The 21,367-nt window shown below is 54.7% G+C and overlaps 1 protein-coding gene and 2 long non-coding RNA genes across 7 annotated transcripts in view; 2 read left to right on the top strand and 1 right to left on the bottom strand.

The window, feature by feature from the left end:
• The first annotated feature begins 9,840 nt into the window (after positions 1-9,840).
• Positions 9,841-21,367, top strand: part of RAPGEF1 (Rap guanine nucleotide exchange factor 1) — a 132,076-nt gene continuing 120,549 nt past the window's right edge. For all 5 annotated transcript variants that reach the window (XM_045043282.1, XM_045043279.1, XM_023242882.2 and 2 more), the window contains exon 1: positions 9,841-10,037. In XM_045043282.1, the coding sequence (XP_044899217.1) occupies positions 9,977-10,037 (61 nt within the window). In that variant the 5' untranslated portion in view covers positions 9,841-9,976. The remainder of the gene's footprint in view (positions 10,038-21,367) is intronic.
• Positions 10,903-12,024, bottom strand: LOC109494019. The gene is made up of 2 exons (XR_002148578.3): positions 11,912-12,024; positions 10,903-11,451 (listed from the first exon to the last, which is right to left on the bottom strand). It is a non-coding gene; the product is annotated as an uncharacterized LOC109494019 (long non-coding RNA).
• On the top strand, positions 13,164-13,806 carry LOC111557560. Its single transcript, XR_002737703.2, has 2 exons — positions 13,164-13,287; positions 13,481-13,806. It is a non-coding gene; the product is annotated as an uncharacterized LOC111557560 (long non-coding RNA).

Genomic DNA, 21,367 nt, shown 5'->3' with positions numbered 1-21,367 from the left:
TTGAGCCCCGCGTCGGTCTCTGTGCTGACGGCTCGGAGCCTGGAGCCTGCTTCCGATTCTGCGTCTCCCCCTCTCTCTGCCCCTCCCCTGCTCACGCTCTCTCTCTCTGCCTCTCTCTCTCCCTTAGAAATAAACATTAAAAAGATTTTTTTAAGCAGTACCATTTACAATGGTGAATGTTATGCCGTGTGTATCTTATCGTCACTTGAAAGTTTAAAGAAAAGAATAACTTGACTTCCAGAAGGAAGCTTTGTGCTGGGAACTGTGGGCCCACCCACTGTCCGGGGATGGGGGGTGGGGGAGAGGGCATTCAAGGCAGGGGCAGCTACACACAGAGTAAAGACACAGGGGCAGGAATCAACAGAGATGTGCAGGGAGACAGGGGGAAAGGATATGAATGCAGAAAACGAAAGTTGGGTAATGCGAAATGACATTCAGGGGTCATTTGGGGGAATTAGCAAACAAGATATACTTCTTAACGCAGGATACGACCACAGGAACTCAAGAGAGCAAAAGGAATCAGACAGAGTTCTTGTGACTTGGCCCCAGCTGCTGTGAGTATTCATAGCAGAGGGAATAGAACTGGGGTATATGAAGCCAGACAGAGGAACTGTTGCTCGATCTTATGGACAATAGGGAGCCATCGTGGGTTCTGTGAGAGGGAGTCATGATTTGGAAAGATTGCTCTTCAGCATGCTTTTGAAATATTGAAGGGATGCTTGCCTCCCGTTAGTACCCATTTCAAACCGTTTGATAAAATACTGTCTTCCCTGGGCGAGGAGTGGCCAAGAGGGGGATTTCTCAGAGGTCCCGTTTCAGGTGAGACCTGAAGGATGAGAAGGGCCATCTCGACGAGCATGGAGGTAGGGAGGGCGGGGGAAGAGTGTCCTCAGCAAAGGGAACAGAATGTGCAAAGGTCCAGTGATGGCAGGAGAGGAAAGCCCGTGGCTTGGACGCCCAGAAGGAGCTGTGTGTGCCTGGTGGCTTTAGTGAGGGAGAGCAGAGGTGTGTGTGTGTGTGTGTGTGTGTGTGTGTGTGTGTGTTTAGTTATTTATTGTGAGAGAAAGAGAGAGAGCATGGAGAAGGGGCAGGGAGAGAGGGAGAGAGAATTTCCGAGCGGGCTCAACGCTGTCCATGCGGAGCCTGACTTGGGACTCGATCTCACAAACTGTGAGATCATGACCTGAGCCGAAATCAACAGTCAGATGCTTAACCGACTGAGCCCCCCCAGGCGCCCCAAGGGGAGCAGAGGTTGAAGACGAGAACAGGTGGCTCTCCTTTGTGCCAAGGGTGATGGGGAGCGGCTGGAGACCGACGCCATCAGGTTAGCACTGAGGAGACCTCTGTGGCCACAACATGGAGAAGAAGTTGCTAGAACAGGCGGTGTGCATGTGGGGGGGGGGGAGGGCTCACTCGGGCGGTATCGGAGTCACGCAGACCTGAGACGATGGAGGCCTGGACGAGGAACCGGGGAGCAGCGGTGGGGTCAGGGGGGAGGGGAAGGTCTTCGGGTGTTTGTAATTGACTGAATGGGCAAGATGGGCGCCCGGGCTTCTGGATTGGTTCCTGGAAGGGCTTAGGGTTTAGGGTTTGAAGCAGGTTCAGGGTCTGAGGTCCTGGGTCCAAGTTCGGACATTCTCAGCTGAGCTGCCTACAAGACAGCCAAGGGGAGACGTCCACCAGCCGCGGGGGATGGAGCCGAGGGGACACTGAGCAGAAGACTCGGGGAGGCACACAGGTGGGGGTAGGACCATGGCAGCTACGGGAGGCCAGTTTCCCGAAGAGGCTCACAACACCATTTTCAGCCACAGTCCCACCAAGACGTGCGGTCCATGCTCCACCCCCTTGACTCTTGCCAGATCATGTGACTGCACTGACCCACACAGGACACAGGGATGGGGGAGGGGGTTGACCCACACAGGACACAGGGGCAGGAGATTTGGCCAGGGGACACAGGGGCAGGAGAATCCCTGGGGGGGACACAGGGGCAGGAGCATCCCCAGGGGAACCAGGGCAGGAGGGATATTCAGTCAGTACCAGGAGCTGCCCTTGACTGGCCTGGGAACTTCTGCTTCCAGACGCTCAGAGGTCAGCTGCCATGTGCAAAGTGCATCTTCCAGAAGACCTTATGCCGTGAGAAACCCAAGCCAGGTGGAGAAGCCCCAGAGAATGAGATGCCACCCGGGCACAGAGAACAGGGCCCAGGAGCACTGAGGCCCCAACAGGTGCCCGAGGAAGCCAACTTCCAAGCGAATCTTCCAGGCCTCCCCGGGCTGGTGCTGCTCAGAGAAGACACGGGCTGCCCGGCGAACTCTTCCTGGCCCCCAACAGCTGCACAGATCAAACCACTAAGCCAGAAGGTAGTTTGTGGTTCAGTAACGCGGATGACGAGCATAGACGGTGGCAGGTGGGGCACATTTTGGGAAACAGGCGGAGGAGTGGAGGGCCCACACTCAGCTCTGAGAATAACCCCAGAGCCAGTGGAGGGGCGTCCTGAGGTATGAGTAGTCAATGATATTGCCTCTTTTTCCTTTCTTTTTAAAGTTTACTTATTTTGAGAGAGAGAGAGAGAGAGAGAGAGAGAGAGAGAATCCCAAGCAGGCTCCACACCACCAGCACAGAGCCCGATGCGGGGCTCAAACCCACGAGCCGTGAGATCATGACCTGAGCCGAAACCAAGAGTGGGACGCTTAACTGAGCCCCTCAGGTGCCCCAATATTGCCTCTTCGTCCTTACTCCACTCTTTCCCTCCAGATGGAGGGAGCCCAACTAGCATTGGCCTCTCTGCCCATGCACCCCCGGGAAGGAGGAGACGCTTGACCTGGCTGATGAATTTGGAAGGAGGAAGGGGGTGTGTGTGACTGAGCCCTTTCCTCCCTCCTCCCGTGGAGCAGACAACTGTCTGGAACCATAGTCTGCGTTGTTACCCCACACTAAGCTTTACAGAGGTGGCCCTGAGGCCACCTGCACCTCCCCTCCCCTCCCTGCCACTCTGTCCTGTGAACTCTGGCTACTTTGGACTCCCCGGACTCACGGCTCTGTCACCTTAACCCAGGGAGCCCACCCGCTCTGCCTGGGTACCGCTTCCCTGAACCACAGCCTGGAAACTGCCTTTAGGCATTACCCTGGGGCAATTGTAAGGCTTTTCTCATTTGTATCCATTCCTCAGGCATCACTGTCCTTCCTGCCTTCATTATTTAACCTTGATCACCTTGTGAAGCAGGTGCTCGCATCCCTGTTCAATTGTCCCCATTTTGCAGATGCAACATCAATATAAGGCAGGTGCTAGCTAGAATTACCCCCATTTCACAGATGAGTAAACTGAGACCTAGAGGGGCTAAGTGACTTGTACAAGGTTGCTTAGCCGGTAGCAGGGCCAGAACTTGGACCGGCTTCTTTCTTTCTTCAAGGATCTTCAACACTGCACCCTATTACCTCCCTGAATACCTCCCGTAACCGAATATAATTATTCCAGATCTTTCTTCACTGCCCAGGTTGCTGTGGTTCTGGGTCCTTATCTAAAATGATAGGAAATAGGGGCGCCTGGGTGGCTTGGTTGGTTAAGCATCCGACTTCGGCTCAGGTCACGATCTCACCGTCCGTGAGTTCAAGCCCCGTGTCGGGCTCTGTGCTGACAGCTCAGAGCCTGGAGCCCGTTTCAGATTCTGTGTCTCCCTCTCTCTCTGCCCCTCCCCTGTTCATTCTCTGTCTCTCTCTGTCTCAAAAATAAATAAGTGTTAAAAAAAATTAAAAAAATAAAATAAAATGATAGGAAATAAAAGCCTGCCCCACAGAAATATGGGCATGAAAGCACACAAGATATACCGACCTTGATATTTACTACAGTTCATAATTTTTCCCCACCACCCACTTTACAATTTAAAAAAATGGAAGGAAACAACAGAAGCACTCGTCAAGAAGGGAATGATTAAATACATGTACATTTTAAATACAAATACATTTACAATGTATTTATTGTATTTATTTGTACTTATTGTATTTATTGATTAAATACGAATACATTTACAATGATTAAATACACGTACATTTTGATACATCGACACAATGTAACGCTGTACAACTGTTAAAAAGTATCAGATTCTTATGTACTAGCATGAAAGATGTTCTATCTATCTACTTACCTATCTATATATAACTTAATGAAAAATGCAAGTTGTAGATTGCATCGGACAGGGTAGGTTCCATGCCAGGGCAGATTCAGTTCAGCGTTATTTCTGGCTCACATCACAATCCTTTAACCCTGCACAAGTCCATGGGATGGGCCAATGCTCAGCCCCAGGCAACCATTCAGGGACCCAGACTGTTCTCATTGTCAGCATATCACAGCAGAAGCAGAAGAAAGAGCAGAGGATCAGAGGTGGGAGATTTTTATGGGCCGAGCATGGCAGTGACAATCGTTATTTCAACCACATCCCCTTGTCTGGAGCTTGAACAGGCTAATTGCAGGGTGGAGGCTGGGAGACGTCGTGTAGCTGTGTGCCCAGCCAAGGGGCTCGGTGACCATGTAGCCGGCCTCTGCCTTGCGAACTGATATGTACCACTTAAACCCATTCATACAAAACCCCACAAATGGGTGCCTGGATATATTTTTAAAAGGGAAAAATCTGGGGGGCCCTGGGTGGCTCAGTCCATTAGAGCATCTGGCTCTTGATTTCAGCTCAGGTTATGATCTCACTGTTGTGAGATCCAGCCCCTTGTAGGGCTCCGTGCTGACAGCGTGAAGCCTGCTTGGGATTCTCTCCCTCTCCCTCTCTCTCTCTGCCTTTGGATTCTGTGTCTCCTTCTCTCTCTGCCCCTCCTCTGCTCCCACTCGCTCGCTCTCTCTCAAAAATAAATTTAAAGAAACCACACTGGTACAGATAAGTGTATAGTCAAATTCAGATAATAAATAAACATGTATTTAATAATAAATAAATTTTAGGGGCGTCTGGGTGGCGCAGTCGGTTAAGCGTCCGACTTCAGCCAGGTCACGATCTCGCGGTCCGTGAGTTCGAGCCCCGCGTCGGGCTCTGGGCTGATGGCTCGGAGCCTGGAGCCTGCTTCTGGTTCTGTGTCTCCTTCTCTCTCTGCCCCTCCCCCGTTCATGCTCTGTCTCTCTCTGTCTCAAAAATAAATAAACGTTAAAAAAATAATAAATAAATTTTAATAAATAAAATAAACATTCTTTTTTAAAGGGAAAAGTCTGGTAGGATATACACTTTTACCTCCCATGAGTGAAAGGGAGACTCTCGCTCTTATTTTCTTTGTCTCTGTTATTTTTCCTAGTAATGACACATGTTTTCTGTGATTAACACTTAAAGACTTATAAAATGAGAGTACGTTGCTTTTTTTTTTTAAAGGGCTCTTAGCCAACGGAGCTTAGAATTCTAAATGGTCACTAGGGGGCAGAAGAGATACGTGTGTGCGGGTTCGCCTGTGCTGTTTGCTAATTAAGTGTTTACTACATTTCTTGCACAATTTCCTGGCTCAACAGGCCAGCTGTAACACTTACCAAATGGTTGGAATAAATGACAGCAGCCAGGCCACTCACACTGGCAGGCTTCATAACGTGTGGCCAACTACTCCCTGATCTAGACCCCCTACCCTCCCAGGATCACCGTGAGGACTGAGGCAGCTACTAAGCACACACCAGCCATGGGAAACCTTTATTATCATTACTGCCACTATCATGCACGACACCGCCTGTTTGTGCGGTAAAGACGTAGTGACTCCATATTCTTTATCCTCGGGGAGCTGATGATGCATCTGGGGAGTTCGGGGCAGGCACCTACGGACGGATTGCCAACAATCGCAGCTGAGCCCCGGAGCCACCAGCCTCACTCTGCCTTAGTCTCACTGAACTCCTGTCGTCCCGACAGCTGAATGTCATCTGCAACTGCTAAGAAGAGAATGTGACCCTTTTGGAAAGGGCCACACCTCCGATAGGCTCTCGGGCAGCCCGGGCCACCTGCCCGGCTGTCCCTCCAACTGTGGAGGTGGAGAGCTACACAGTGGTCATCTGGCTTGTCTTTCCTTTTCACTGGGCTTCCTATTTTAGGTCTTTGACATCACAGTTTACATCTTTTTATATTCTGTATCTATTAATAAATTATTTGTAGTTGACATTTTTGTCCTTTAAATACAAGAATTAAATGTTGAACACACCATATTACGGTATTAGAGAGTGTTCTGAATTTGACTATACACTTATCTTTACCAGTGTGGTTTATTTTTATTTTTATTTTTAAATTTATTTTTGAGAGAGAGAGAGCAAGTGGGAGCAGGGGAGGAGCAGAGAGAGGGGGAGACACAATCCGAAGCACTCTCCAGGCTCTAGCTGTCAGCACAGAGCCCAACACGGGGCTGGAACCCATGAACCGTGAGATCACCGCCTGAGCCAAAGTCAGATGCTCAACTGGCTAAGCCTCCGGGGGAACCCCCTGTCTTGTGTTTCGACCTCTTAAAAATCTGCCAGCCTGGGAGAGACTGCCCTCCCCCAGGCTAGCGAATTCTCGAAGATGGGAAAGGAAGCAAACCTTGCAACACCTCTCACACACCAAGCAGGTATGTCCCTTGCCCTAAATCATCCCAGGGCCCGGCGACTGGAGACCACCCCTATTTCCCGGAGCCCGTTGGGATTATTCCGTCTAGGCAACCCTAAACTGTTCACTCTGCCCTGCCTTGCCTTTCCTGAAGAAACCCCAATACAGGCTCTGGCCTAAGCTTTTCCCTTACTGGGGCTTCTGCCCCCTGTGTCGTCCCCCCCCCCCCCCCCCCCCCCGTGCTCCTCAAGCCGCCCTGCCTGGTATGGTGTGCTCCTCCCCTCGGGAAATGCAAGTAATAAGTTCTTCCAGTGGCATTGGCCTCCCCTTGTCGCCACCGAGTCACCCCTGTAAATTGAAACCCATGGGTACAAACAAGTCCTCCCCACCTGCGTGGACTCAGTGTCCTGAAGGGGACAGGCATTAAACAGATCCAAGAAACTAGCGACCTAGAGGGAGGCACGTGCTATGACATGGAATCCCACGAGGCTCTCTGCCATCTGAGATGGCAAGACGGACGTCCTGGCTTTGCCTCACCAGCGTGTCTCCCCTCCCCCCCCTCCCCCGTATTGCCTTGAGCACATGCCCTTCCCCTGTCCCGCATGCCGGTTCTACGGTGTCCACTCAGAGCTTTCTCGCACTTAGTGCGGACCTGGCCGATTTGCATATTCTGCCCCCGCCCCTGCGGTCATTGGTTCAGGATAGTCATGTGACCCAGACTAGGCTAATGAGTTGGCTAGTGCCCAACTCCACCACTAGGCGGAGAAAGACCACCCAGGAAGAGACCCAACCCAGAGGGGCAATGCCATGGTTTCAGAGCCTAGAAGTGGCTGTGTCGGTCCCGGCCGTATCCCTGCTTTGCTATTTGCGACGTCCAACAAACTCCCTTTTGCTCTAACCAAGCTGAGCCGGGCTTCTGACCATGAAATCAAGCATCCCGACCAGTACAGGGAGCTGGCCCTATTGGGGGCGGCAGGAAGGGGCCCCCGGAGAAGTGACAGATCGGGAAGTGAAACACGACCAGGAAGGAGCCAGGTGGAGCAGAGGAGAGAGAACACGGCAGGCAGAAAGCCCAGTGTGAGAGAAGGCCCCGAGGTGGGAAGAAGACAGCTTTAGGAATTCGTTTGCCTCATTAACCTGTGTGTGTTCTGTGACAGCTACAAACACGTTTGGTGAATAACCTTTGTTAAGTAAGGTCCATTCAGAAAGTACTCTATTGTGTGAAAATCCCTCCACACTTGATATGTCATGATTTATTACATATACTTGGTTTTACTCTCATGAACCCATGACTGGGCTTACTATTTGAGTCTAATTTTCTACTTTGCACCAAGGATTTGGGGCCTAAAACACTGGCCCTCCTTGGCTCAGAAGCCTAGAAGGACTGGGGCAGGTTTGGGAGTGTTGGGGAGGTGGGTCTGGGGCCAGGGGCCAGGGGCCAGGGGCCAGTTTTTTCTGGTGATGTGGCTTCCAAGAGAGCTGAGAAGTGCCACCCTGGCTCCGAACAGCCATTCATTGGCTCTAAAAGAGACGTGAATGTGTCAATCTTTGGCTTTGCCTTTGACTCCCAGAGAGCTGGAATTGACGACTCTAAAAATGTGGCTGCTACCAGTTCCAGAATCAGGAAACCCACCCCGGTTCCAGGTGGATGGAAACAGGAAATCTCTTGCAACATCAGCCTCCCCTTCTCCCTGCACCTCTCCCAAATCCTGTCCTCATCACCAGATTATTTAATTTACCTATGTCAAGAGACACAGGAGGGAAAACTAGTTGCGTTGGTTTTGTGTTGCTTTTCTGTATTCTACCTCGGGCCAAGAACAATGAGCAGGGAGAAGGACATTTTTCTACATGTGACTATCCCTTGTGTTACCAAAGTATGTTACTAAGATTTATACTTGCATTATATGATTTAACTTTGCCTCTCCAAGTGTGACTTCTTTGGAGGAAAGAACCGACCATGTGCATTTTTGTGGGACACACAGCACCCATCACAGTGCCTGGCTCTAGCAGGGTCCTTGATTCTTAAATTAATGACTTTTACTTAAGCAATCACCATGCTAGAAAAGGTTCACACCTGAGCTCCAAACTAGAAGCATAAATAGTCCCCAGCTGGGGATCCAATGAGTAGGGCAGGCAGGGGTCTCTTGTCCTATGGGTTGGGCCCAAGCCTTGGCATAGATGGAGGTTCTGAGACTCTGGAGACACTGAGCCCTGGGTGGGGTCAGACTGGCCAGGTGGCTCTTGCCTTCAGGGGGTGCTGAGTATCAGATGGGGAGAGCAGGGGAGGGCAGGGCAGTCCAGAGCCTGGAGTCCTTATGATGGCAGGGAGCACAGGGTCTGGAGTGGGTCAAGCCGAGACCCGGCCAGCTGACTTAGCTAGCAGGGGCTGCCGACACCCAGCTGACCGGAGGGGAGACTGACCCCATGACTTTTCGCGGATTGTGGGCTAGCATGGGGCTCTGAATCCTGGGTGGAGTCAGTCACTGGTTCCCTCATGGAGGCTAGAGTTTGGAAAGGAGCAGTGTGTCCTGTATCAGGGGGACATGCTGGGCTCTGGGCCCAAGGGAGGACCCTGAACTCTGCGTGGGGGAGATCACTCCCGGGTCCCGGCTTGGAGACTCCAGGCCAGCAGGAGGTGCTGTGTCTCGGGTAGCAGGGTCAGGATGGGCTCCCAGCCCCGGTAGAGGGTGCTGAGGGCCGGTTGAGGGGTCATTCCCAGCCTCTGGCGAGGAAACTCTGGTCCTAAGAGGACTCCGAGTCCTGCATGATGCGGGTGAGTGCGTCAGTCCCAAGCCCTGGCTTGGACGCTCCGGGTCGGCATGTGCCTCCGGTGAGAAGGTCAGGCCGGGTGGGCAGGGGCCGCTGAGTCCTGGTTGGGGTCAATGTGATGGCTGTGGAGCCCCGGTGGGGGTGCAGGCTCTGCGGCGGCGGTGGGTGGCGGTGCGGGCTCTGCGCGGGTAGGGGTGCTGGTGCGGGTCGGCGCCTCGCCCTGGCGTGGAGACTCCGGGCCGGCAGGGGGCGCCGCCTCCCAGACGGGAGGCTCGGGCCGGCTCCGGGCCGGCAGGGGGCGCTGGGCTCGCGGCGGCGTGGCGGGCGCCCGGCAGGTGGCGCTCTGGCCGCGGCCGAGGCGGGCGGCGGGCGGCGGCGGCGGCGGCAGCGCGGCGCTGCGGCCGGCTCTCGGGCCCGGGAAGCGGCAGCGGCGGCGGCGGCGGCGGCGAGAGCGGAGGAGGCGGAGCGGCGGCGGCCGGCGGCGGGAGCGGCGGCGGCGGCGGCGGCGGGGGCCCCGGGCGGGCGGGAGCGCCGCCGGCCGAGCGCACAGGCCGCGGCCCGCGGAGCCCGCCATGCCGGCGCGGGTGTGAGGCGCGGCGAGCCAGGGCCGAGGCGAGCGGCGGCCGCGCCGGCCTGTGGCCCCGCAGCGGCCCGGCCCGGGCCCCATGAGCGGCGGCCTCGGCCTCCGGCGCAGCCCGGAAATGTCCGGCAAGCTCGAGAAAGCAGGTGAGCGCGGCGCCGGGCGGGAGGGGCGGGCCTGCGGGGGCGCGGGCGCCGGGGCGAGCCGCCGCCCAGGCCTGGGGCCCCGCCGCCCCGCGGGGGCCGTCTCGGCGCGCCGGCCTGCTGGCGCTCCCGGGGCGGCGGGGCCGGCGGGATTCGGGCCCCCGGGGCGCGCGGGCAGCGGGACGGGAGCCCGGGCGCGCGGCCGTTCTTCCACGGCGGGCGGAGCCGAGCCCCGAAAGGTGTCACTTCTGCCGAGCCCCGGGTGTACGTTGAACCCGAAGCAGCCGCTTCGCTGGCTTCGGAGGAAGCAGGCAGGATGTGTCTGGGCGCCTTCGGGGCTCGCTCGCCTTCCCCGCTGGCGCCGCGCTGAGCTCCGGCAGCAGGGCCCGGAGGGAGCCTGCGGGTTTGGGGGCGATGATAACCTCATCTCTTTGTGTGTTTCCTAGAAACCTCGGAGAGCTGCCTTCCCATCACCGGGCTTCTGCCCGTGCTGGGGGTCAGAGTCCCCAAAGGCTCCGTTAGGGCCGTGCCTCCGGGGTGCGGGTGGGGGGCCCGGGGCGGCTCTGGCCAGCGACCCCCTGCGGGGCGAATCCCTGGGTCCCAGGTGAGGTGGGCGGGCAGGCCAGGGCTCCTGTGCGGGGGACACCGTTGCTTGTCATCGCCTGGGCGCCAGCCTGGCTTGGCGGCCGAGTCGTGCAAGGCAGGCTTTTAGGGGCTGCCGAGGGGCAAGTTGCATTGATTTGGGAAGTGGCGCCTTCTGCCCAGGCGGAACCCGTATACTCTTCTGCGCTGGGCCTCAGGAGGGGACTCGCAAGGGGTGGGGGGTGGGTGGGTGGGGACTTGCAGGCTGTGGTTTAAGCAGAGGAAGGAAATTTCTGTCGCCTTTATTGAGGGTTTTCTATACATCCGGCTCTGTGCTGAGCACCTTACAAGTGCTGCTTAGTAAATCCTTGCAGGTTCTCGGTGGGAGAGGATTTGATGGTGGTTTTACAGGCTCAGGGCCTCTCAGTGAGTTCCTACGGGCTGGCCACCCAGCGAGAGGGCAGCTGGCCATCCACTGCGGGCCTGGCTGCCTTCCTCAGGGGCAGGGCCCTCGGTTTCAGGGGCTGTTTCTTGGGTGTTTCTCTCAGCTTCTCATCAGGGCCGTGCCCAGTGACCGCGAGCTGCTTCTCGGCACACGTACCATTCCAGAAATACCTGGGGTTAATTTGTGCAGCGTTTCTCAGGAGCCCCGTGAATAGTGTCTCCGAAGGGTGCTGTTGGGCAGGTCAGATTGTTTGCTTTAAATAAATAAGTAAATGGCAGGGTTTTCTCTGCTTAGGATGCGTTCATTGTCAAAAACGTGAGAATCGAGGAAAAGGAAAAAGCGAGCTAAAAAGCACGTGTCGTCCCGCGGACCGCCTTCCACAGCGCAGACCTGTCAGATGAAATGAGTCTTCAGTTGTGTGCTCTGTTACCTCGAGAAGGGGGGGGGGTCCTAAGGCCAGTTGCTTTCAGCATAGATTAGCCCCTCGCCCTCTCTGGGCACCTCCTTCCGCGAGGGTCTGCCGCAGACGGAGACACCAGTAAGCGCCTTCTTCAGAGAAGCTTCTCTGAGGCAGGGAGGGCCGGACCTAGCCTGACCCCGGACTCCCGGGCCACCTGATAGGCACCGCAGCCAGAGCCGGGGCCTGGGGACAGCCAGGGAATGGGGGAGGCCCTGGAGGGGACGGGGCTCGTGCTGGGCTCCGAAGAGAGGGTGGGAGGGATGCCCAGGTGGAGTGGAGGTGGGGGGGGCGAGGGCAGAGAGGAAGGGGCCGACCCAGGGCCGCGGGAAACTCGGGAGGAAAATGCATTGGGTGAGAGGCAGCTAAGCGAGAAAGTTCTGAGGTTGGCACCTGTGTGGAGCTAGCGGGAAGCCCGTGGTGTCTACGGCCTTTGGCTGTGCCTCACGGTCGTCGGGGAAGATGGGGGCGCCCCTGGAATGAAGGGTGCGTCTCCCTGGGGGTCCCTGCTGGTCGTTACAGGCGCGCTTCTCCTTGCGTGTGGATGAGGTTCCTGTTGGTGTTTTCTAAACAGCCCTTCTCCTAAGTCACCAGCAGAGTGTTTCATCCCAAGGGAAGGGCTTTGGGTGCAGCAGCGACTCCTGTTAGCACGTGAGTCCCTGGCAAATCACAGAGGCTGAAGAGTCACTCGGGGTCTCCGGGGGGGAGATGTTCTGGGGTCTGCCATGCCGCCCTTCAACATACTGACTCAGCAGTGCCTGGCTGGGGGCGGGGTACGCCCACTGCCTTCCTCCCAGGGTCTACCTGCCGTTTCTCTGGGGATACGGAAAGGCAAGCCTCAGTTCGTGCTGTCTCCGGTCATCTCTGTTCCCAGATCGAGACGGTCTGGGTTCCAGAGGGCGGCAGAGGGTCAGCTGGCTGGCCGGTCGGGGCCTTGTCCGGTTAGCTTTGGCGGAGGAGGGCTGATGTTGGAGGGCGGAGGCGTATGGATCAGGGAGCAGCCCGGGGTGAGCTTGTGCGGAGGGAGGCCCGGCAGAGAGAAGAGACTCTGCCCTAGGAGCCCAGCGGGACTAGTTCTGAGCGAGGGCACCGGCAGGAGACGCGTGTGGCCGCTCCAAGGCCACTTTGGGGGAGCCGGGGAACACGGTTCCGGTTGCACGCAGGTATGATGGCGTTCAGTTGGTTCACGCTTAGTTCCAGCAAACACATCGTGTGCGGACGGTTGATGCCCTGCGTGTCTGGAACTGAAACGCCTCTCTTGCCTGTGCGCGGAGGTAGCAGGCTGGTGGCTCCGGGCTGGGTTCTGTCCATAGATGTGTTGCGTTTGAGCCATACGTGTTGCCGAAGAAAGAGGAAGGAATTGATGGCCAGCCCTTAAAAATCAGGAAATCGCTCACATGTCTCAGATTTCTGGTTCTCTTGAAAAATGACAAACTCTGGTAACTCTGAGGCCTTGTTTCCTACAAGGCGGCGGGGTGGGGCAGGGGGTGGGCGCCACTCCCCCCACCAGCCACGTCTTGGATTCCTGTTTCCCACTTGGGCCGTCGACATTTGAGTCTGCAGCCCCTTCCTTGGAGACACCATTTGTGTGTGTTCGCGTTTCATCCGGACTTTGAAATCTTTGCCCCATTCCTCCATCGATTCCTTCCTCAGTCGCTCTGCACCAGCTCTGTCCGGCTCCGCACGAGGCTCCGGGGAGCTAGCGTTGAACTTAGCAGACATCAGTGCACCCAGGCCCTGGCCCTGGCAGTGTGGGGAGCACCGGAGAGGTCAGGAGGGGTCACGTCAGACTTAGGGCGGGGGCAGGTGTCAGGCGGCTAGCTCTGTGGGGAGCTGAGATTCAGGGTGAGACTCAGAGGGTGGGGCGAGTTAGCAGGGGCACAACGCAGGGATAGGGAGGAAGGGGGTTCTGGTTTTACTGACCGCTCATCAGCGTCTCCCTTGCTCGTTTGTGCATCGCAGATGGTCTGTCCGGCATCTCCTAAGGGGCCTGGACTTGTTCTGGTCCTTGGAATACAACCCACCGCCCCACCCCCCTCCAGGGCCTCACCTCCTAACTGGGCAGATACTCAGAATAGACACCGTGAGAACATAGACTGTCACCGAACCCCCCGGCCAGTTCTACAGGCTCCCTGTGACCCCGAACTGCCCGCTGGGGCTGATGCGGCACACGCTCCCCGGTGCACCACCTGAGGACAGAATAAATACGGCGTCTCAGACTCCAGTGTGTGTTTTTCAGGTGTGTGGAGAGGCTTTTGTTGTAAATTAAAAAGCAACATTTATCCTGACCGCGTGCGTGGTAACTTTTCGTCGTTGGGCTTTTTCCTCAGAACAGCAGAAAACTACGAGTGCCGTCCCACGAGGCCGTAGCAAGTTCTTGTGGGTCAGCACTCACTGGGTTTGGGTCAATCTTAAACTCCGTTCAGATTTTACACTTCCTCCTCCTCCCCTCCCCCCCTTAACAGTCTTTGTGGTCAAGGTGAATCCAGTCAACGCATACGTTTTTGTGGCTCCCGGTAGGCCTTCATTCACTCACACGTGCAACTTACCCAGTCTGTCCTCGTAGGCAAACGCTGTGACGCCTCACGGCACGGGGTCCGAAGAAGACCGGCCCTCCCAGGGTCCCGGTCCAAGAGTAACATCAAAATGGTCTTGAACATGTCTGCAGCGTCCTGTCATTCTGAGAATGCATCGAGAGACAGCCTCCTTTCACTCCACCCGCGGGACCGTCCTGGGGGCTGGGTCAGGGCTCATTCTCCCTATTTTGCGCCTGAGGACAACTAAGATCCAGGAAGGTGTGGGGGACCGAGCAGGCGGTCTCCAGCTCCCTGTCCGGCCACCGTTCCGCCTTCACAGAGCACCGCTTAGAGCCTCCCGTGGTGCTGGGCACACAGTAGCTTCATCTTGATTCTTGCTCACGTTTCTGTTTCTGGTCTCCCCTAAGGGGGGAAAACAACAACTCAGTTAAATAAAGGTAGGCCCAGCGTAGTCTTTAGGCTGCGTGTGATGCTAATAACGCTAACAACATCAGCAGTCCTTGTGGGAGATAAATGGCATGGGTGTGGGCTGCGTTTCACAAAAGCAGCCACCGCGGCCCCAAATGTTGCCTGGTCGCCTGCACAGCTGTTGGCAGAGGTGTTTTGAATGGGATTCCTCGTGGCCGACAGACCTGATGGGAGGCCGTAAAGATGAGTCATGTGTGAGCTTGCAGAAAAACCATTTCCCAAATTAGCCCGGATTGGAGAATGCCCCGAGCACGGGGCTGGGTCTTGCTTCAGTCCAGCTGGACGTGTTCCCCGTTGCCGTAATAAGATGACGCACTGGACAGAGGGCGGCCGGCTGCCGCGCCCACGAAGGATCCGACCGGGCGCCTCGCTGCTGGGACAGGTGTTCCCCTGATTCGTCACCCACCTTGCCCCGAAGGCTGTTTTATGATGAAAAACAAAACCGACGGTTTGTGAATTCTTAAGGGATCTGTCATCTTGGTTCCAGCCATTTGTTTCGGCCATTTGACTAAGACTGAGACCTGTCATTGTGAGCTTGGGCGACTCTTTCCCCGTCCAGGGTCTCGTTTTCTCCACCGGAGCTCTGAAGGCACGAGACTCTCAAGTTAGTGCTTCTTTGTTCTGTTTGAAGGTGGCAGGTCCTTATCTGCCATGGAAGAGGGCCATCAGAAACTTTGAGGACCGTGAATCCTTCCTGTTCAGCGGTGGCCCCTGAGGATCCTCCTTGGGTCCTCCAGTGAGCAGTGTGAAAACTTACTTCCAGGATGCACTCAGCCTTCTCTTCCAAAACCAGCCTCCTCTGGGCTCGTCGTGCCTTCTCTTCCCCTAGCAGATCGTGAATTCCATGGGAAGGCCCCAAATAAACACTTGGGGAAATCGGTATTGTTTAGCTCATCCAGAAACCTCACTTTCCTTTCTGAAAGTTAAAAATCAGCAGATACTGGGGCGCTTGGGTGGCTCAGTCGGTCGAGCGTCTGACTTCAGCTCAGGTCATGATCTCACGGTCTGTGAGTCCGAGCCCCGCGTCAGGCTCTGTGCTGACAGCTCAGAGCCTGGAGCCTGCTTCAGATTCTGTGTCTCCCTCTCTCTCTGCCCCTCTCCCACTCATGCTCTGTCTCTCTCTGTCAAAAATAAATAAACATTAGAAAAATCAACAGATAGGGTCCTGACGGGACCATTAGCTTCTTGGAGGAGTGTGCCTGTCCGGTCCACCACGAGGTTGCCATCGCTGTGCTTAGGATATAGATGCTCACTAGCTACTCACTGGAAGAATGAAGGAATTTACTTGATACTATCACAGGATGAACTCAGGTCTCTGATTCCGAGTCTCAAAATTATTATTTTTTTAAGATTTTATTTTTAAGTAATCTCCACACCCAACTTGGGGCTCGAACTTGCAACCTTGAGATCAAGAGTCCCACAGTCCACTGACTGAGCCAGCCAGGTGCCCCAAAATTGTCTTTATTTTTTGTTGCTTTTTCATTTCATTTTAATTATTTTAGAGAGCACGCAAGCAGCGGGGAGAGAGAATCTCAAGCAGGCTCCACACTCAGCATGGAGCCCAACGTGGGGCTCGATCCCATGTCCCTGGGATCATGACCTGAACCAAAATCAAGAGTCAGACACTCCACCGACTGAGCCACCCAGCCAACCCCCAAAATTATCTTTAAATGGAGCTTCTTCTGGGTTTTGAATTGCCAGTGAGGATGTTTCTTGGTGAATTAGTAGGACCACTAATCTGATCAGGATATGCAGACATTCGTGGGCTTGTGTTAACCAGATACGTCGATCGCTGTGTTGGTGTAGTTTTCTGAAAACTCACGGGAAGGCTGAGATCAAAGTCTCGGAGCACTATTGAGGGAGCTCTACGGCGACGTGGTGAGAGACTGAGCCACGCTCCCCTCTGAGCCTGCGACCGTCAGGCCACTGATGTTTGTAATGGCTGTGCGGGACTAGGGGACACACAGGGACAGTCCTCTCAGGCATCCGAACAGTTGGGACTTTGCCTTTTATTTCCAAACCGTTGGCATGTGCCAGTTCTGCTCAGCCTGCTCCCCACAGCAGCGAGGCCCTGATGACAGTCCTTGTCTCTACTTGTTATTTTTTCAGTCGGCCTCTGGGTGTTATTTAGGACGAGCCGCCTGCACCGTCAGCTCTGTTTGTGGACTGTTTGTGAGTACACGCTCCCCGGGGGGCCAGGAGAGGTAGGCTGCTGGGGCTCTCCTGGCTCCCCCTTTCCTCTTCGTCCAGGGGCTCAGGCAGAGTGTCTTATGTCCCGTTCTCTTCCTCTGTGAACGAAGATGCCGTGCAGAGATTTACCTCCTGGATTGAAAGTCTGCTGTCTGATGGCCACCATCCCTGTCTCTCCCCACCTTTCCTTCCAGGCTGTGGTTCGGAAGGTGGGTGGTGGAGTCCCCACCTGCGGTCGGACTGCGTCCTCCTGAAACACCGTCGCTGCCTCTTCGCAGCTCAGACCCTCTGTTCTCATTAGTTCCCGAAAGGCGATCTTGCTCCTTGCTTTTCGCTGGCTTTTTGTGATCAGGAAACCGCCCTACTTGTAAAGCATAGAAGTGGGGCTGTCAGGCACCGGGTGGCCTGGGTGGCCTGCGTGGCCTGCGGTGCTCCCCGGGCCGGAGACAAAAGGGCGGACTTCACACATTTGCTTTCTGGTTTTTCCAACATTTATGCCATCGGCGCGGACTTGACAAGCGTGGCTCCCGGCCGCGCGCCACGCCGTTCAGAGTGGCGGCAGCCCGTGGAATCCCTGAGCGGGGCTTCTGCACGCAGCCTTTGGGAGGAGGCAGGTGTGGACGCGGCGTGAAGAGGGACAGTGGAGTCTGGTGCGGTGTGGTGGCTCCAACTGCCCCTTAGTTGGCCCGAGACTAGCCAACAAAACCCCGAAACTTCTGGTTGGACACAGCGGTTGTGTTTATTTGCTGCTTATGGATAATCACGTGTGCCTCCTTCCTGCACGTGGCTGGCCGTGAATACAGAGATGGGCGATTGTACGCGGGTCATGGAATCGGCCACTCGGCTCCTCCTTTCAGCGATAAACACAAGAGTCATAGTAGCAGCGAGTTTCAGTAACGCTTCCCACGTTTCCGTACCAGGCCCTGTGCTGCGTGTTTTACCCACGTGGTCTCATTTAATCCTTACGGCGGGAGGTTCTCGTTCAACTGCAGGAGGAAACTGAGACACAAGCTTTCCTTTTTTTGGATCTTGAGATCCAGAACAGCTGAGATCTGCCGGTGGTCATACGCTGAGTGGGGGCCAAGTTGGGACTGCAGCCCATTTTTCTGTATTTCCATTGGCTGTGATGACATTATTCTCTCGACTGTTGTGACTTGGGCAAAACTGGGCCTCTGCATTTCCAGGGACCCCTCTGCCACCGAGGCACTGAAAGGGCCACTAATGAATGCCGGATGGGATGCTGGGAGAGACAGCGGCCCTGGCTCTCCTGCTCTAGCTCACAAGGGGGCCAGGGAGCCCTGCTTCATGCTGGGTGGGTGACCTTGGGCAAATGGCTTAACCTTTCTGAGCGTCTGGCACCTCTGTTGTAACCTGATGGGGTGGCCAGACCCGTCCCAGAACTCTTTCTAATGCTGATTCTTTGTGAGCAGTATCAAGGGGGGAGTTGGATGCATTGGGGTTGTTTTGTTGGCTTTTAATGACACTGATATTGTGTGGCACTTAACTCTCATCATGGTAAAACTTACATAATTCTTCATAGCTTTCAAAACACTTCTCTAGACGTGGGTTTTGTGTTTCTTTTTTGTTGTTGTTTTTGGGTTTTGTTCTTTGGTTATCGTAAGGTATTGGAGTCGTGCAGCGTTTTTCCCAGTTGAGGAGAACAGCAGTTAACAGTTGCTGGGTACTTCCTGTATGTCAGGTACCGTGCTAGGAGCTTCACCTCTAGATACGTGTGCGATTTCATGAGTTCTGTTCTCATAACGAGAGTGAAATGGCAGGTAGTGTGCCCATTTGACAGTTGCTGAGGAAAGGGAGGCAGTAAGACGAGAAGTGGCTTGCTGAGGTCATGTGCCGAGTGAGAGGCAGAGCCAGCTGGGGACCCTGGGTGTTTTTTGTTGCTTCCCTTCCCCTCCTCCAATGCATGTGTTCCCTGGCCCCTCTGAGAGTCTGGATCTGGGGTCTGGTGCCACCAGGAGGCTGGCCTGGAGCCGCCCGCATTGTCTTTTGTCTGGAGTCCCCTGGGGCTTTCCAGCCTCTCAGGGGATGGGGAAGGTGTTTCTGCATCTGTCTACAGGTTTTCAAAGCAGCATCTGGTTTCTCAGAGGTGACTTAAAAAGTACATTTGCTAAAAATATTGTAGGGGAATCTGCTTTGGACGCGAATGGCGGGAAGAGGCCCTTGGTTAAAACAGCTCTCCGCCCACCCGTCCGTCCAGCCATCTATGCGTCGATGGCCGAGCGCACGCGGAGTGCCAGGTAGTCTGCCAGGGCAGTGGAGGGTGCTGGGAAGATTAGAGGCCATCTTTGCCTTTAGGGAGTTGACAGTCGGGCCCCCGCCTGTGCTGTGTATGTGCAGGGGACTTTTGGCTTAGGCTTTCATACCTTCTTGACACTCGTTCACGTTAGGAGCAGCCTGAGCCTGGGGCTGGAGGTCGGGAGACCTGCCTCGTGGGCCCTGGGTCTGCATGGAAGCACCGTCCGCACGCCTCTGAGCCCTCGGGCTCCCCGTCTGCAGAAAGGCAGGATGGACTCCGTGGGGAACAGTGACAGAGGCTTGGGCTTCTGAGTCTGATGGCCATGGGCTTGACTCCAGCTCCCCCATACAGTGGTATGGGATGTTGGGCGAGTCACCGTGCCTGTGTAAGCCTCCGTCCTTATCTGTAAAATCGTGAGGATCATAACCACGCCTGCTTATGGCCTCCAGGGAGGGTTAAATGAGATGTCCCGTACCTGGAGCATATTAACAGAGTCCTGACACAGAAGTGCTCGTGAGCATTAGCTTTTGTTCTCCCCGAATGTCCCGCTCTGCTCAGGGTCTCTCCCCCCACCGTTTTCCCCCCTGAATCTGAGAAAGCTGAGTTCCAGAGAATAGGTTTGTATAACTGAGTGATAAACCTCCAGAAAGATCATTTATAGGAAGGATCGGTGGCGTTTCATTTCAGCTGCAGGTGGCCCCCGCACATGCAGGGAGATTGAGGAAAGGCCTGATGATATCGTCTCCTACGTCTGTCCTCCTGGGTGGCAGCTTATCCCACAGCCAGAGCAGGCCGATTGCCTGCAGGTGTATTCTTGCTTCCTCCCAAGAGACAGCACCTCAGTCTCTCCTTGCAGGGGTGACTCTCTGGACTCATTAAACCATCTCTGTTCAGCTCTGAAGGAGAACTGATCGCAGTTGGTGCTTTTGTCTTGTGACAGCAGCATTACCGCAAGCCGTGCAGGGTCCTCTTGGGCAAGTGGCTTACAGATTGCCTTGAGTGCCACAAGCAGGTGATTTCGTACCCTTTATTTTTCCTCCTTGATGAGTTTTCACAGTTAGGATAAATTCAGAGGTGCTGATGTATTGTTCTGAGTCTCCCTTAACCCGCGCTGTCCTGGGCTTCTGCGGTGTGTGTGTGTGTGTGTGTGTAGTCTTAGAGGTTTGTCAGTGCAAGCTCGCTCAGAGCACAGGGCTGTTTGCACAGAGACCAAAGCCCAGTCAGTTCTTTTCACTTTCTTTAATCATTGGGTCCTGGAGCTACAGAACCTCTCACTTAATTAGCATAACCACACTAATTTGGGCTCCTGCCTCAGCTTGTCAAGAGTGCCTTACAAATAGTAATTCTCTGAGCTCATCCGAAAACCAAAGGCAGAGATCAAAAGCATGCTTTTCTGCGTGCTCTGTCCTTGTTTTTTCTGTTCACCGGGAACCGTCTCTCTTAATTACCCTAAACGTGCAAGGTTATAGAATAAATACAGTTTTTATATGGGACCAAGATAGGAATTGGGTTAGGGACCTGGACCACATTTCGGCCCTGTGTTGCAGGGAGCCCAAAGTGCCCTGGTTCCAGCGTGGTAGGTGAAATGCTCCTACCAGTGAAGAAATCGTGTGCACTAAAATCACCATGGGGAACATGTGAGTTGCTGTCGCTAGGAATGCTTCGAACAGTGACATCTTTGGGCGATGGAGAGGGACACTCACTGGTCTGAGTGTCTGGAAGTGCCATAGACCTGCTGTGCCTCTGGGGCAGGCCACGATCCCTCCCCGAACCTTGGGACTGGAGGGGTGATTCCTGAGTTGTTTAAGGTCGTAAGTCCTGTTAGGGATTTGACAGAAGCTCAGTAGACCCTGTCCCCAGTGAGAAAGATGCATTTATGTGTGGACATGGTTTTACCCCTCTAAATTGCTGCTACTATAGGATAAATAATAATTAGCAAACACTCCACGTCTCGGAACGCTTGAATGGAATCTCACGTATCTGAAATAATCAGGACTTAGTTTCTCCCACTTCAGTCACACCTGGGTTCAAATGACTGTTAATCATTGTATATTCCTGGAGTTTGGTGAGGGTTCTACCAAATGATGCTTGTAAGCTGCTTAAGCATAATGTCTATGTGGGTAAAAGGAGAAACCTTTTGCCTTCTGCATGAAAACTTTTTTAATTTACATGCAGTAAAATTGACCTTCTTTGGGGTATACCGTTCGTTGTCTTGAGCTGTGACTCATCTCTAGACTTGTGTAACCTCTGCCACAGTCAGGATTGAGACTTGCTGCCTCTTTGTGGCCAGTTCCTTTCCCCACCCCTGACTCCTAGCAGCCATGGATCTGTTTTCCATCCCTGTAGTTTTTGCCTTTTCCAGAATATCATGTAACATGTAACTTTCGGAAAATGGCTTCT

Source organism: Felis catus, chromosome D4 (assembly GCF_018350175.1).
Source record: "Felis catus isolate Fca126 chromosome D4, F.catus_Fca126_mat1.0, whole genome shotgun sequence".
Taxonomy (NCBI): domain Eukaryota; kingdom Metazoa; phylum Chordata; class Mammalia; order Carnivora; family Felidae; genus Felis; species Felis catus.
This window is presented reverse-complemented; position numbering and strand designations above follow the sequence as displayed.